This window comes from Schistocerca gregaria, chromosome 6, assembly GCF_023897955.1.
Source record: "Schistocerca gregaria isolate iqSchGreg1 chromosome 6, iqSchGreg1.2, whole genome shotgun sequence".
In the NCBI taxonomy this organism is placed as follows: Eukaryota; Metazoa; Arthropoda; class Insecta; order Orthoptera; family Acrididae; genus Schistocerca; species Schistocerca gregaria.
The window spans coordinates 347,282,999-347,297,272 of NC_064925.1; the positions used below are offsets into that span (position 1 = coordinate 347,282,999).

The 14,274-nt window shown below is 40.2% G+C and overlaps 1 protein-coding gene across 1 annotated transcript in view; it reads left to right on the forward strand.

Annotated features, from left to right (window-relative positions):
• Positions 1-14,274, forward strand: part of LOC126279112 (E3 ubiquitin-protein ligase MYLIP) — a 35,631-nt gene that overhangs the window by 19,144 nt on the left and 2,213 nt on the right. The window contains exons 2-6 of the mRNA XM_049979593.1: positions 10,561-10,754; positions 10,863-11,097; positions 11,206-11,372; positions 11,802-12,018; positions 12,180-12,392. Coding sequence (XP_049835550.1) covers positions 10,561-10,754; positions 10,863-11,097; positions 11,206-11,372; positions 11,802-12,018; positions 12,180-12,392 — 1,026 coding nt within the window. The remainder of the gene's footprint in view (positions 1-10,560; positions 10,755-10,862; positions 11,098-11,205; positions 11,373-11,801; positions 12,019-12,179; positions 12,393-14,274) is intronic.

A 14,274-nucleotide genomic window follows, 5' to 3' on the forward strand; every position in this document is an offset into this window, starting at 1 on the left:
TGTGTTCACAAGCACGCACTTTAATTCACGACTGTTCTTATTCTGAAAGCCCTTTCTGAACATTTCGTTGCCGTTTCAGATGCTGTCGATAATACTTGTAGAATGTTCTAATATCTCTTGCGCTCACCTTCGTATCCATTTAAGTTACCCGTAAACTACCCTTTATATTAAAAAGGGTAAATTAGACGCACAAATGCCTAGACATTAACAGGCAGTGATGAATTATAATCGAAACCGTTTATAACGATGTCGAAGGGACCGGCGGTTTTCGTTCTTTACAGCCGATAGTTGCAAAAACAGTTTTTCAATAAAAATTTCGTATCTGTAAAATTTAGACTGCAACAGAGTTAAATCTTCAAAAAGTTGCAGAAATACAGTACACTTAAAGTATCAGTATTTGTGACTAGGGACGAAAGAGAATGTTTTCTTGTTTATGCTGTACATACACCAGTAACATGCCAGTAAAATGTAGAAACCTTGATTAAGCGAAGAAACAAGTATCAATAACATAAATCATTCAGTAATGTCGAACATCGTCGTAAATAATGAATGAGAATGTTGAACATGTTTAAATATTACTGGAAGACCTGTATAGTATAATAGTCATGACTGACACAACTTCGTTCGCTATTATTGTATAAGTACCACACATACCTTTATCCACTGCAGATGTCGACTGCAGGACGAGCAGTATAATTATCGAGCAGGTGAACAATGCTTCGTTTCTTTGTTTTCGGCTGAAAGTTCCAGTTATGCAACCATTTTCAAAAATGCCAGATGTCATCCAGTATTTAGCTGTTTTTCCATAAAACTATAGGTAGGGAGTGCTTTTAAAACTTGTAGTTTTTCTCAATTTTCCAATCACCAAAAGCTTTTCTTTACAAGATCCTATCATATTTGCAGCAAACATAACTGTGATTGTTGTGGTCATTTTCCCACCCGAACACTGTTCACCTTTAAATTTCCAAGTCGTATCTGGGGTCATGTAAAACAAGCCAGTTTCATCTGCATTGAATGTATCTTCTGGCTTGCAACCTTCACACTAATAAACAGGCCTCTTCTTAGTCACACGTCTGTTATGCCATCAGGTACACAGACAGTTTCGCCACAATGTTCCCGGCAATCATATCAAGGCAAGCTCGGAATCGTATCTATCATAAGACGGACGACAATTGAAGTTCGTATTACTCAACAGACGCGCAAACTTACTGGCTTTCGCTTGAATAGGTTCATTGATTGGCACATTATTTGATCTCTGCTACTTAAAACATGTAAGTAAAAATTCTTATAAATCTTTGTGGTCAGATTACCTTGTCCAATTGTCTTCGAAAAGAAACTGTATTTTCTTTCTGTCCTTTAAAATTGTAGAGAGCGTTGAGTATGACACGCCCAAGTCCTTTAGTGGTGCTGTCATGTGTTTTCTCAATTTCGAATCGCCATACGGTATATTTCCCGAAAATGTTATAAATTCGTCATTTTATAAGATAAATCATACTAAGCGATTTTGTAAATATATAATTTGGATTCGCTGTTATAGCCAATCGCTTTTTACTACAAATAACAACTGTGGATCAAAATAAAGAAGTGAGAAACAACTCGTACGGGATGAACTAATAAGCTGACAGACCATATCTATGTGAAAAAAATTAACCAGAAGCTGATGCCGTAACGTTAAAAATGACTTACGAATACACAGCCTAAAACTAGAAGCAGCAGTCGAAAGAGAAAGGTGTTAAATTTAGAAAGAATTAAAGGCAGAAGCAATAAGAGTGTAAGTGTAAAATTGGGTAAAGAAACAAGAGACACGGTGAAAAGATGAATATCAGGGGCAAAGAGCAAATGAGAGAGAATTGAAATTCCTGTGTGGTCCTAGAACTGAAGAAGTTGAAAATTCCACCAGGTCTAATATCACACTGTTGTAGCCAAAAATTTGGTTCGCAGCGGCCACTCCAGATCCGGTTAGGTGCAAAACGTATGCTGTTATTGGATAAGGTGATTTTTCTCGATTACCCCGTAAACAATAAATAGAGCTAAATTTCAACTTCACACAAAGAAAATCACAATGAACAAATTTGGGGACGGAAGGGGGCAAATTACTGTATTTTTTGCCTCCAGGTCACATGGTCGATGACGCTACTTGCTGTGCGACGTTAAAAAAACTGCGTAGGCTGTTCAAAACAAATGGCTGCCGAGGGGAACTTGTTTACAACGCGCTCTCCTTCTGCACGTGGCACCCAGGAACCGTTGCGTTCCGTCAGGGACGGCATTTTGGCCTGTATCTTGCATTCCAGTCGTGAAGTTATCAAAGCCGTTAGTACCTGCTGTATTATTGCGTGGAAGACATGAGGTCTAAGACGAAGGTTCACAGTGATGAAAGTACGTCTCCAGTGTGGCCTTATACTAAAGTTGAACTTGAAGATAAACAGTAGAGACAAGAGAATAGAGGTTTTTTTAAATGTGAGTGCTACAGACGAATTCTGAAGAATAGGCGGGTAGATGTGATAGCTAATGGACAGATATTGAATCGGACAGAAAAAATGAATTATGGCGCAACGTGATTAAGAGAGGAGATCAGTGATAGAACACAATATGGAGGAAAAACCGTAAACGTATATAAATGCTCGACTACAGTATACAGATTTAAATGGATAGACTAACGTGGGGAGCTGAATCAAACCAGTCTCTGGGGCGGCGGCTTAAAAGTTAGGGAGGTTGCTATGGAAATCCGAGAACTTAGGTAAAGCTGGGTTTTCTGTCTGTTAGAAAGCATTATAACTGGAATATAAGCAGCAATATCCACATTTCTTTTCCTTCCATTCGTAATTATATTTTGTTAATTTGCACTGCCACTGCTCCTCCTCTTGTACAAAAAAATTACCTCTTACGCATTATAGTAATAATTAAAATAGAATTTTTTGCTTGACAAGGTTAGACTGTCCGACGAGGCAGTAAATTAATGGCGCCAAAATGTGTAGAGCCAGTCACAACTAAAGCTATTTTTTATACACAATAAACAGCGAAAATTTAGGGTCTCTGAATGTTTCCTGCGCACTGTAACCCTCGTACCTTATTAAATAGTTGCGGGTAGCCTCTGTGGTGCTTTCATATATTCATGGCCGATGCCAGGTTTGATCGGACCTTAAACCTTCTAAAATCAGGTTTGGCGAGGGAAAGAGAGAGAGCAGCGGTAAGGGCATGCGCTTCTCCAAAACATAAATGTAGCATGTCACCAGACTAAAGTAACAAAAACGGTTCGCAGGTATCTCATGTGCCTATTTGTTACTGTTTATACGAAATGAACGCGAAGAAGAATTTTTCCGCTGTAGGATACAACATTGTTGTCAAAATGGCTCTGAGCACTATGGGACTCAACTGCTGTGGTCATTAGTCCCCTAGAACTTAGAACTACTTAAACCTAACGACATCACACACACCCATGCCCGAGGCAGGATTCGAACCTGCGACCGTAGCAGTCGCACGGTTCCGGACTGCGCGCCTAGAACCGCGAGACCACCGCGGCCGGCAAACAACAACATTGTTGTCAATTAAGTTAACCCTTGAGACTTAGCGCATTGATAATCATCTGCTATCGATGATGAAACGGCAAACAAAATCAGTATAGTGGATTTTTTGTTTATTGCCAGTCGGACACTTCTCAAACGCCTAGGGCGGCATGCAGTTGGTATTTACCGACACCAGTGGTATGAAAATCTTTCGGCACTACGCACAGTGTGCCAAGAGCCATTGGGATCATTCTTATGCCAGAAGCGCAGAAATCATATTTTCAGGTCTCTGTGCTTAGTAAGCTACCTACTGTCGCCTATTAACGAGCCACTAGTGTCATGTCTGGCACATTGTGTTGGTTTGGAATAAAAACTCCCACAGTGGTTAGGTTGTACCTATTTTTATAACTTATTACTGAATCAGGTCTTTGCGAATAGTGATATTTCTGGTGTATGCTAAGTTCCATTGTACCGTGTACGCCACAGTCTTGTGACTACAAAGTCTGTGCTTCACGTCTTCTGCTGTATGCTCAATCCTGCCTTTGATAGTATTTGTTCTGATGCCTTCTTTCTGTGCTGCCAAAATCTGTCCTTTTGCTCCACTTTCAAGGGTTAACCAAAAAAGGTATTTTCCATGGCTATTCTGCCTTCGATATTTTCTAAGCAGCGTCCATGGTGTGCTTTATTGCAGGTACTGTCCAGTGTTGCATAACTGTCTTCCTATGCTGATTCTCAATTTGTTGTATCTTCGGCAGGTGTTGACATTAATAAGATACAATTACTCACTTCCGTTCACACAGTCTGGTAGTACATGGTTCCTTATCCACTATCTGCCAACCCTGCAAGCCTTTGTCGTCTGATTTTCTCAGCATGTACGACCTGCCACCTCACTGAGGTGTCCTGCATAATAAATAGACCATGAGGTGTCTTCTGTCAAAGTATAGGAAGTTTACGCAACTTCATTGTTATTGTTTCCGCGAGAGGCTTCGTGGCTATTCTCAGTCTCATTGTCTTAAATAACGCAGTTAATCACTTGAAAATTCAGGAACAAGGAGAATTTTGGTGTGTAAAGGTGAAATTTTTGAATGTTTGATTGACCTTGGGCTTTTTTTTTTTTTTTTTTTTTTTTTTTTTTTTTTTTTTTTTTTTTTTTTTTTTTTTCGGGTTCGCTTACGCTAAACAGCCAGATGTTAATATTACCATTTTGTCTCCGAAGCAAATGCTTGTAAATGAACTCAGTGCACGGGACTTGGTCTTAACCGCCCTTTCCTTCTATGCAGAGCCTACATCGTACACGTGACCGATGACACTGCTTGCAATGTGTGGGAAACAAATGGTCGTCGATGCTAATCACATACGAAACAATAAGTTGTCGCCGCTGCTGTAGCGAGGGTCAGGGGAAAACTGCCGTGTACTCTGCAGAGTCGCAATTCCGTGGGACAGTAACCTGTAGGTTAGAAAGCAAACGGCAGCAGGCGTGCCCGTGAAGAGCGTAACATTTTGTATTTTCAGAGTTTTTGAAGAACATAGACGCAAGAGCATATTACAATATGGTTCATAAGATGGGGTATATTGTGCTGCTTTGGAAATTATATCTTTTGAAACTGCTATTTTCCAATGGCAGAAACTACAGTAAAAAGACTCTCTATCTATCTAATGCTAAATTGGTAATCCCTTGATGTCTCAGAATGTGTCCTATGAACCGATCCCTATTGTGCCACAAATTTCTTTTCTCCCCAATTCCATTGAGTACCACCTCATTATTCACGCCATCTAATTTTTCAGCATTCCTCTGTAGCACCACATGCCAAATGCTTCTATTACTTTCCTGCCTAAATTGTTCATCGTCCATCTTTAAATTCCATACGTGAGGGCACTCAAGACGAATGCCATCTGAAAAGAAATCTGTTATTCATTGTTAACAAATTTCTCTTCTTCAGAAACGCTTTTCTTGAGATTTCCAGTCCACATTTTATGTCGTCTCTACTTTGCTTATCCACTGTTATTTAGCTGCCCAAATAGCGAAACTCATCTACTTTTAGTGTCTCGTTTTCTAATGTGATCCCCTCAGCCCAATCCGAACGCATTCCAATATCCTTGTTTTGCTTTTGTTGATACTCATCTTAAGTACTCCTTTCAAGACACTGTCCATTCCGTTCAAATGCTCTTCCAAGTATCTTGCTGCCTCTGACAACTGTAATGCCAGTGGCAAACCTTAAAGCTTTTATGTCTCCTTCCTCAACTTTAATTCCAGCTCCAAATTTTTCTTTGGTTTCCTTTACTGCGCGATTAATATACAGATTAACACGGGGATAGGCTACAACCCTTTCTCACTCAACTATCAACCATTGCTACCTTTCCATACCCCTCGACTCTTTGACCTGTCGTCTGTTTAGCCCATATCTGACTCGGTGGCTCAGTTGGTATATGTTAGACTACAGGTCGCAACGTTCGGGGATTCGATCTCCACACCCACCCAGATTTGTCAGTTATCAGTTTTTTCACCTATGGCCATAGTGTGGGGGGAAAAGAAGCTGCATCAAGGTTCGCAATACACGTTAAACTGTAGGTCCTCCAATAGAACCAGGCCAAGTAGAGGTTTGCAGTTTCCAAACCAATCGGCAGTTTTTATTACATATTTGATAAAGTTATCGTGAGGGTCAAATATATGTATGTGTTTGTATAACCTTCGGAAGTCTTTAATTTGCATGTTGGACTGAAACTTAATGCCTTTCAAGCATCCCATGACGTTTAAGAAATGACCAGTGCGCTACTTTTTTGCAGTAACGTGCGTAGCAGATATGATATCTCCATTTAGTGCACGTAAATATTTGTCTGGAGCTGGGGAACTTGGCTATTATCGGAAAAATCAACAGGTCTTGCTTGGGTTTATTGTTCCAAAGACCTTGTTTTTCGTGGAAGCGCCGAAGAAATACACAAGATAAGGAGCGTTGTTTTGCAGCTCGGGGACGGAATGTAAGTGTGTCTGGCCTTCCCTCGATCCATAGCTCCTCATAAATCCGCGAGAAGAATGCCTCGTGCCTCGAAAGCACCTGTTTCGTGCAGACGCAAGTGCTTACTGTCTGTAACGTTTGAACAGGTGAATGTTTCGCGGGAGACTCAAAAGAGAAAGAGAAATAGCACGTTTTGAGATGTAAACATGGAAGTAGGCATTCAGTTTTCGAACCACCGTCATGGTGACTGGTAGAATTTGGTCTGTGTGCATGCAGTTAGGGAACAAGAGCACAAAATTAGTGAATGCTGATACACGCTCTTGTAACTTGTTTACTACGACCAGATCATCTGTCGGAGAAAAGTTCTCATCACCACTGGTGCAAAGAAAACGCGGAAAACAGCGCTCACCGACTTATTTACCCACTAGCTGTTGCCGTCAGCACTGCTCGCTTATCAGTGGAATGAAATGAAATGAAATGTGCGTATAGCTTTATTGGCCAGGAGACTGTGCTCAGGATATTCGACCTCTTGGTGCAAATCTTTTTGACGCCAATCCAGCGACATGTGCGTCGATAATGATAAAATGTTGATAAGGATACCACACAAATCCAGTATGGAGCTGAGGAAATCAGATCTGGTTGGGAATCGAACCCGGGAGCCTGTGATCAAGAGTCAGCAACGCTAACCTAAAGACCACGAGCTGCTGACACTCTTAAGTAGTTTTGTTGCGTGGTGACTTCCAATAATTATTAAATAGCCCTAAACTGACGAAGAATGAAAATAAATATGTAGTTTGGTGTAGGGCGAATTTTATAACATTTGTACGTGCAATAACGCAGCTGTCCTCAAGCTTCTGCCTGTTGACAGCGGCTGCGCTTGTATATCATCAAATGCAGCCTCAATAAAATCTTTCTATGTTCTCTATGTAGAAACACGTAGTTTCTCTAGTTTGTCGTACAGGTTTGAAAGGATGTCGTTGTAGTGTCGTGAAGCGTATCGGAAGCTATGAGACGCGAGACAAGAGGGCTAAAATCCGACGGGCTTGTGACTGATGTTAGAAGTATGGATTAAACACGTTGAGGATTGTATAAGTACTATATTTATTGCGTTGAATCATATTATATGGAACACACGAAACAATAAAAGCATAGTCGCAAATATGTGAATAAAGTTCAAAAGTCAGAGGTTAAATACCTTTTTCAAAGAATGTTTTTCCATATTTCGCGTTTTATTCTTCAAATCAATAAATATGTTGTACTACACACATTCTAAAGTTCTTCCTCGGCATTCAAGGTATATCGATACCAAATTTTATCAAAACAGATTACACGATTTAATCGTGAAAGCGTAACAGTGTTACTTTCCCATTTATATTATTATTTGTATGGAAGTGTGGATTATGATTGAATAGCCGCAAATACATTAAAATCGTTACTCTTTATCAAGTAGGATTAATGACAGATGCGAGGAAGACTCAGAGGAGAGCTGCATTATTTGTCATAGATTACCTTACGCGTCATAAAAGCGGCACGGAAATGCCACGACTTTTAGTGAGAATTTTTACGAATTCAAGGTTATGAATTTCCAGTGAAAAAGAAAAAAAAAGTCAACGTTAGGGCGCTTCTCTCCTTTTTTGTGTAATTCCACTGTTAGACTGCAGTAAAATGTAGCTAAAACATTCCCAGTCTGGTAGACGACTGGATTTCGTGGAACAGTGTGTTACGAAGCCGCACGGATTCGCGGCTGTCTCGCAGACGCGGTTTCGCGCGCGCGCTTTTTTGTGCTCTTTCACTGTGAAGGAAGCGTAGCGTCAGAGTCCAAAGTCCAAGGCGCGGCCAAAGTCCACTGGCAGGTGGGGCCGGCTGAACTTTGTCCGGTGTTTACAGGTAGCGGCAGGCGCAGCTGGAGGCGCGCCCGCAGCCCGTCCTTGGGGGCAGGCAGCAGGCGCTGTGCACGTGCTCAGCACGCGGCCCGGCTGTGACGAGGTGTGCCACTTCGTGCCCCGGCGCTATACACACCGCTCAGAAATAGCCCACGCCCTCCTCGCGCCTCGTCTCATCCGCTCACTCTCTGCTGTTTCAGTTTGTCTCCTCCGAAATTGTTTCCGCTGTCTGGCTGGGTAGTCGGAGAATATGCTTGCGTTCATCGTCGATAGTAATGCAGATCGACAGGAGACATCATGTCCTGAGTTTGTTGTGTGCAAATATTAAGGATTTATCCTCGTCAGGGTTTAAGTTGTCTTGTACCTAAATAAATCGGTATCTCCTCTGTCATGTTTAGACTACTACCGAGACTAAACGTAAACTGAAAGCGAGGAAAAGACTAATTATCATTAAAGTCTGATGTAAGTTTCAGTGGTCTAATTTTGTTTGCTCATAAGGGTGGCATTCTGTATGTGACATTGGTGTTATTATAGTGGTCTTTAAAACAGCGCTAGGTATCCAAGCGCGAAAGTATCTTCAGTGCAACGATAGTTTGTTACAGGGAACAACTTACCCGAACATAATTGTGTTGTGAAAGTATCAGTACCTGACCGTCGCTCTGCCTCGACAAGCTTTGTCTTTAAGCATTAATAACAGTGGATCATTTGCATTTCTGAAATGAATTTTATTGGACAGGGAAAGTTAACCCAGGCCCCATCCTTCCGTAGTCACGGCTGTCGGCTACCATAACCTTCTGTCTCCGTCTGGTTCCTAGTGAAATTTACTGCTAAAATGGCTGACTTTAGATTGTCACTAACAGGAAGGCAGCACCGGTTGCTTCCAAGTAAGCTAAACTGTCGGCAATAGACGCAAATGGCTCTGAGCACTATGGGACTTAACATCTGAGGCCATCAGTCCCCTAGACTTAGAACTACTTAAACCTAACTATCCTAAGAACATCGCACACATCCATGCCCGAGCCAGGATTCGAACCTGCGACCGGAGCGGTCGCTCGGCTCCAGACTGTAGCGCCTAGAACCGCACGGCCACTCCGGCTGGCCAAAAACACAAATGATAGTCTTTGTTATCACGCGCTGAAATATACCTGATAATTGTTCCTAGCATTTCAGTACCGTCTAGTAAATGTGCGTGAGCTGTAAGTAGTTTAAAAGTAGGAAATTTTTATTTGTATAAATGAGTTTCTATAATCCAGTCATCAGTGCAGCTCACTCTTAAATACTAAGAGTTAAAATTATGCGCATTGTAAGGTACACACTGTAGCACCTTGCAGCATGTAATCCATAAACGTGTTGCATTACAGTTTCGTGAATAGCGTATCCAAAGAATCAGATTAATATTCGCTATGGTCGTGATCTTCGTCGTTTGTGACTGGCTCGACACTCTGATCACGCAAAAAAGTTTTCCGCAATGTACTCGTCAACAGACCCGTATTTTCTTTTGCATCTCAGTTACTGCAATAAGACTGGTTTGTTGTACGCAAATCCTTAATAGGTAATATTTGTGATATTAGAAGATTCCAACGATACGTTTACTGCAAAAAAATTAAAAAAAAATTGCTTTTAGTACGTTTATCTAATGCAAATCTGGAAACAATCAAAGTAAGAACTTTCGCCAGGAGACAATTTTGTTGGCTACAGTGCGCTCTCTCTCTCTCTCTCTCTCTCTCTCTCTCTCTCTCTCTCTCTATGTGTTTTTCTATCCTCCTCTCCCCCCCCCCTTTTCCACCAGATTAGAAAGTTAAGGAAGCGGTAATCGTAGGGAACAATATTTGAACTGTAGAGAGACATTCACATCTAATGAACAGAAATTCGCTTACATGACCAAATCTGTTCATTCATCCTTTGAAGCTTATGGTGTTGCATAAGTCTGGGCCTCCAATCTTCAAATGAGATTACTGTTTCGTTTTTATTACATGACTGATAGGTGTACTTCAAAGGTCCTTACACTTTGCAGCAACTGCCAAAGATGTCTAGGGTAGATAGTGTTCTTTGTAAAGCACCTATTGCCCACTTAATTTTGATCACTTGCTGTATCAATCAAATTTCTTACTATTTTCCAGTGACAATGTATCAGTATTGATTCTTGAAGGTAATTACTGCAATGATCACTTTTGTATCAATTACTATGTAAAGTGATTCAAATTTATTATTTGTCTCCAGGTGTGCCAGTACCTTGGCATTGGTAATGAGGCTGATTATTTTGGACTGAAGTACCACTGCTCTAAAGGGGAAGAACTGTGGTTAAATCTTCGTAATCCTATTGAGAGACAAGTGGGAGGTGTTCCTCCATACCGTTTTGCTCTCAGAGTAAAATTTTGGGTGCCTCCACATCTTTTGCTACAAGACACAACCAGGTGAGGTCTGGAGTTAAGCATTTGTGCTTGCTGTGACTTGTGCATTCATTTGTATATACTACATCCTGCGAGTGAAAATTGCCTAATGTACTGCACGATTTATTTCAGGCATCAGTTTTATCTTCATTCCCGGCTGGATCTTTTGGAGGGCCGCCTGAAGGTTCCAGATTCATTAGTAGCTGCTAAATTGGCAGCTTGGATGGCACAGGCAGAATCTGGTGATTATGATCCTCAGTCGTGTCCCCAAAGTGTTTACGCCCAATACTGCCAGCTAGGTGGTGTCAATACCTCGAGGCCCCAAGACTTTATTCAGATGATTGCTGCACAGCATCGTGAACTTAAGGTAATTAGAGCACTCTAAACTAATTTGCACTGTGATTGCTAATAAGAGCTTTTAATCAGTAGCTTCTTGCACTTCGTAAACTTCAGTTGGGCATTAAATATTCCATAGGGCAATAAGCAGTCAGCAGCAGAGTACTGGCTTCTCAAGGAGGTGTCTTATCTTGAAGATTTTGGCGAGGAGGTGTTTCAAACAAAAACGAGCAATGGTGGAAGATGCAGTCTTGGAGTTGGTCCACATGGGCTCAGTGTATATCATCCAGATTCAACAAAACAAAGGTAAAAGGCCACACTAAAAATACTTTGTTCAGAAATATTGTGTAAGATACCAGTGAAGTTGTAACGGCAATATTTGCTCATCCATGTATACTATTACAGTGGGATGCATACATTAAGATTTTAGAAACCGTAACATTGGAAGTATGGCCATACTTCTTCTCACTGTCAAAATCTAGTTTAGAAGACCAGTTCAATTCTGAAAGTTGCCAAAACTACTGACATTGTTGTTACACAGATTTATTTCTTGAATTGCCTTCATCAGTTTTCTTTGACTTGATAATTATTCAGTTGTACAACAGCAGTAATTTTTACACAAACAAATAAAAAGCTGCCAACTGCAACGTATAACCCTCATACTTTTTAGTTGGGCACAATTGGTACAGTAATACTTTTACTGGAAAATAAAACTTTTTTGTTTTTATCTTACAGCATACCATACACAGCCATCCAAAGTGCTGCCTCACAGCGACGTTCCTTCCATCTTCTGTACCTAGATCTTGACAGCAACGAGGCAACACTTGATCTGAAACTGGAAACATCACAGGCAGCGAGTGGTCTGTACCGTGCTATCACCGAAAAGCATGCGTTCTATAGTTGTGAGACAGTACGCAGTGCAGTTACAGCTCAATTCATAAGGGATTTAAAGGTAACAGCCATTTGTTGTAAAAACTACGTAGGTTAGATTAATCAATGAAACACATTTAAGTGCATTTGCAAAAATTATACAATTAAAATCAGTAAATGTGATTGATTTGGAGATGAATGAAAAAGTGTCAGCTGCTCTTTAAACGTCTTTCTGTATTGCAGGGCACAATTGTGTCCATATTTAATGAGGATACTTCTCTTGGGAAGAAATACGTGTTTGACATACGACGTACCTGCAGGGAAGTCTATGACAATGCAAGGAGGGCATTGTATCAGTCTGCAAGTTCAACTTTTCCTCCAATAGAGGAAAGTCCAGAGCAGCAGATACACAATACTCCAGAACAGTGTGACAACTGTGTAGATGAAAAATGCAAGGTATGTTCCTAGATTTGCTATTTAATTAAACTAACATAGTAAAGTATAAACATTTATTGGTACTCGGCATAGAGAGGAGATGTTGAGTCACAGACAGGCACAATGAGAAGACTGCTGTGTACTTTAGACTTCCTCAGAAGATCGTCTTCTGAAAACGCACACAAACATTATATAAATGTTTGTGTTTCCTCACTTCAGGAGGAGGCCTTTTGGCCAAAAGCTAAAACATATCGCAGTCTTTTTCCTTGTGCCTTTCCTCTATGGTGAGTAGATCTATCTTTTTGTAATATTGTTGCTATACCATTCTGGACTTTACTATAGAAAGATTTGATTTCAGTGAGAAGCCACTGGCAAACCTTTCTATCCTTCTATGAAATTAAATCCCACAATCCCACTCAATTCTTTATTTCTGGAGCACTGTTTTCTTTAAATACGGAGACAGTGAAGCATTGCTGCTTCCATGCAGGTGGGGCGGTGGGGGAGGGAGGGAGAGAGCTGATATAAATAATATGGTGTTTCATGAGGAAAAGTAAATATTTTAGTACTGAATGTAAGTTATATGGAATGTTTTATTTGAATTAGTCTGTACTAATATACTAATTTGAATAAAACACTGCATATATTGTGTGTTCAATTTTTGTTTAGAGAGACACAGCTGTTAGAATGTATCCCAAACGAATACCAAAGCAAAAGGCAAAGAATTAAGTTCAAAGTTTATTTTCAAAAATTCCAACCAAGTCTAGAATGCACTTTCAAATTCTTGTTACATTGTGTGTAGCCCTTCTGAGAGAGCCATGTTAGCATTATTTTGAGGCCAGCACTGTTCATAATCTAAACTACCAGTTCACCTCGTTTACTTTTTCTTTGTAAACTTTGCTTTCAACCACCTAAGACATAAAAATATGTAAGATAAGGTTTGGGGACATTGTTGGCCCAGAAATATGAACATTTCAGCCAGTCCGTCTTCTGTGAAATGTAAACCTAACATGTTGTCATTTGTCAACTAGACTGTGCAGGGACCATCATGCTGAAAGAACATACCAACCTTTGTAGCCAAAGGAACCTCTTGAAGAATTGCTAGAAAATCATTTTCAAGAAAGTCTTGCTAATGGAGACCTATTGTAACACAAGAAACCCAACCAAGTGATTCCCTGTAAATGTGTGGTTTCTTACATTTTTTAAATGTCTCCACCAAGACATGGGTGTTTTGTTGGACTGCCAATGTGAGTTAAGGGTTATGGTACCATCGTATGTGAAAATGGCTTAATCAGTAAACAATAATAATGGGATTAGTTGGCAATTTAAATTCCCATAGTTTCTCTTCCTCTCCTTTTCAATATTGGTGAATCTACTGCAAATGGTAGAGGCCATGCATACACAATTTCTGCCATACTCTTGTATGCGGAACACACATACGTGCAAAAATACTGCATGTGCTTGTTCATTTGCATGTTGAAAGCGGATACTGCTTCTGGGCACGTCATCAGTAATCTTGTGCAGCTTTTGTAAGAAAGAGTAAATGCTCCTTATTTTAGTACTCTGTAGTTCGGAAATTGTCAAATATATTTTCTACCACCATTAGAATTTGTTACAAAAATCATAAACAAATACCACATCTCAACATACTCAGCATTTGCAAATAGGTGTGGAATGTTTAAACAATACAATAGATATGGCCAACAAATCTCAATCACGGTTGGAACAGATGTAATTATATAAATTCTAATACAACTTCGAAACTTGAACTGCAAGTCAAAAATGAGAACTAACCCTCTGTAACAGGGATACCAACATGCAAATTGAAAACATCTTAGTAACTATCTGTACATCTGTAACCACTACAAATTGGGATGTGGAATGTTTTGTCTCATATAATTTCACT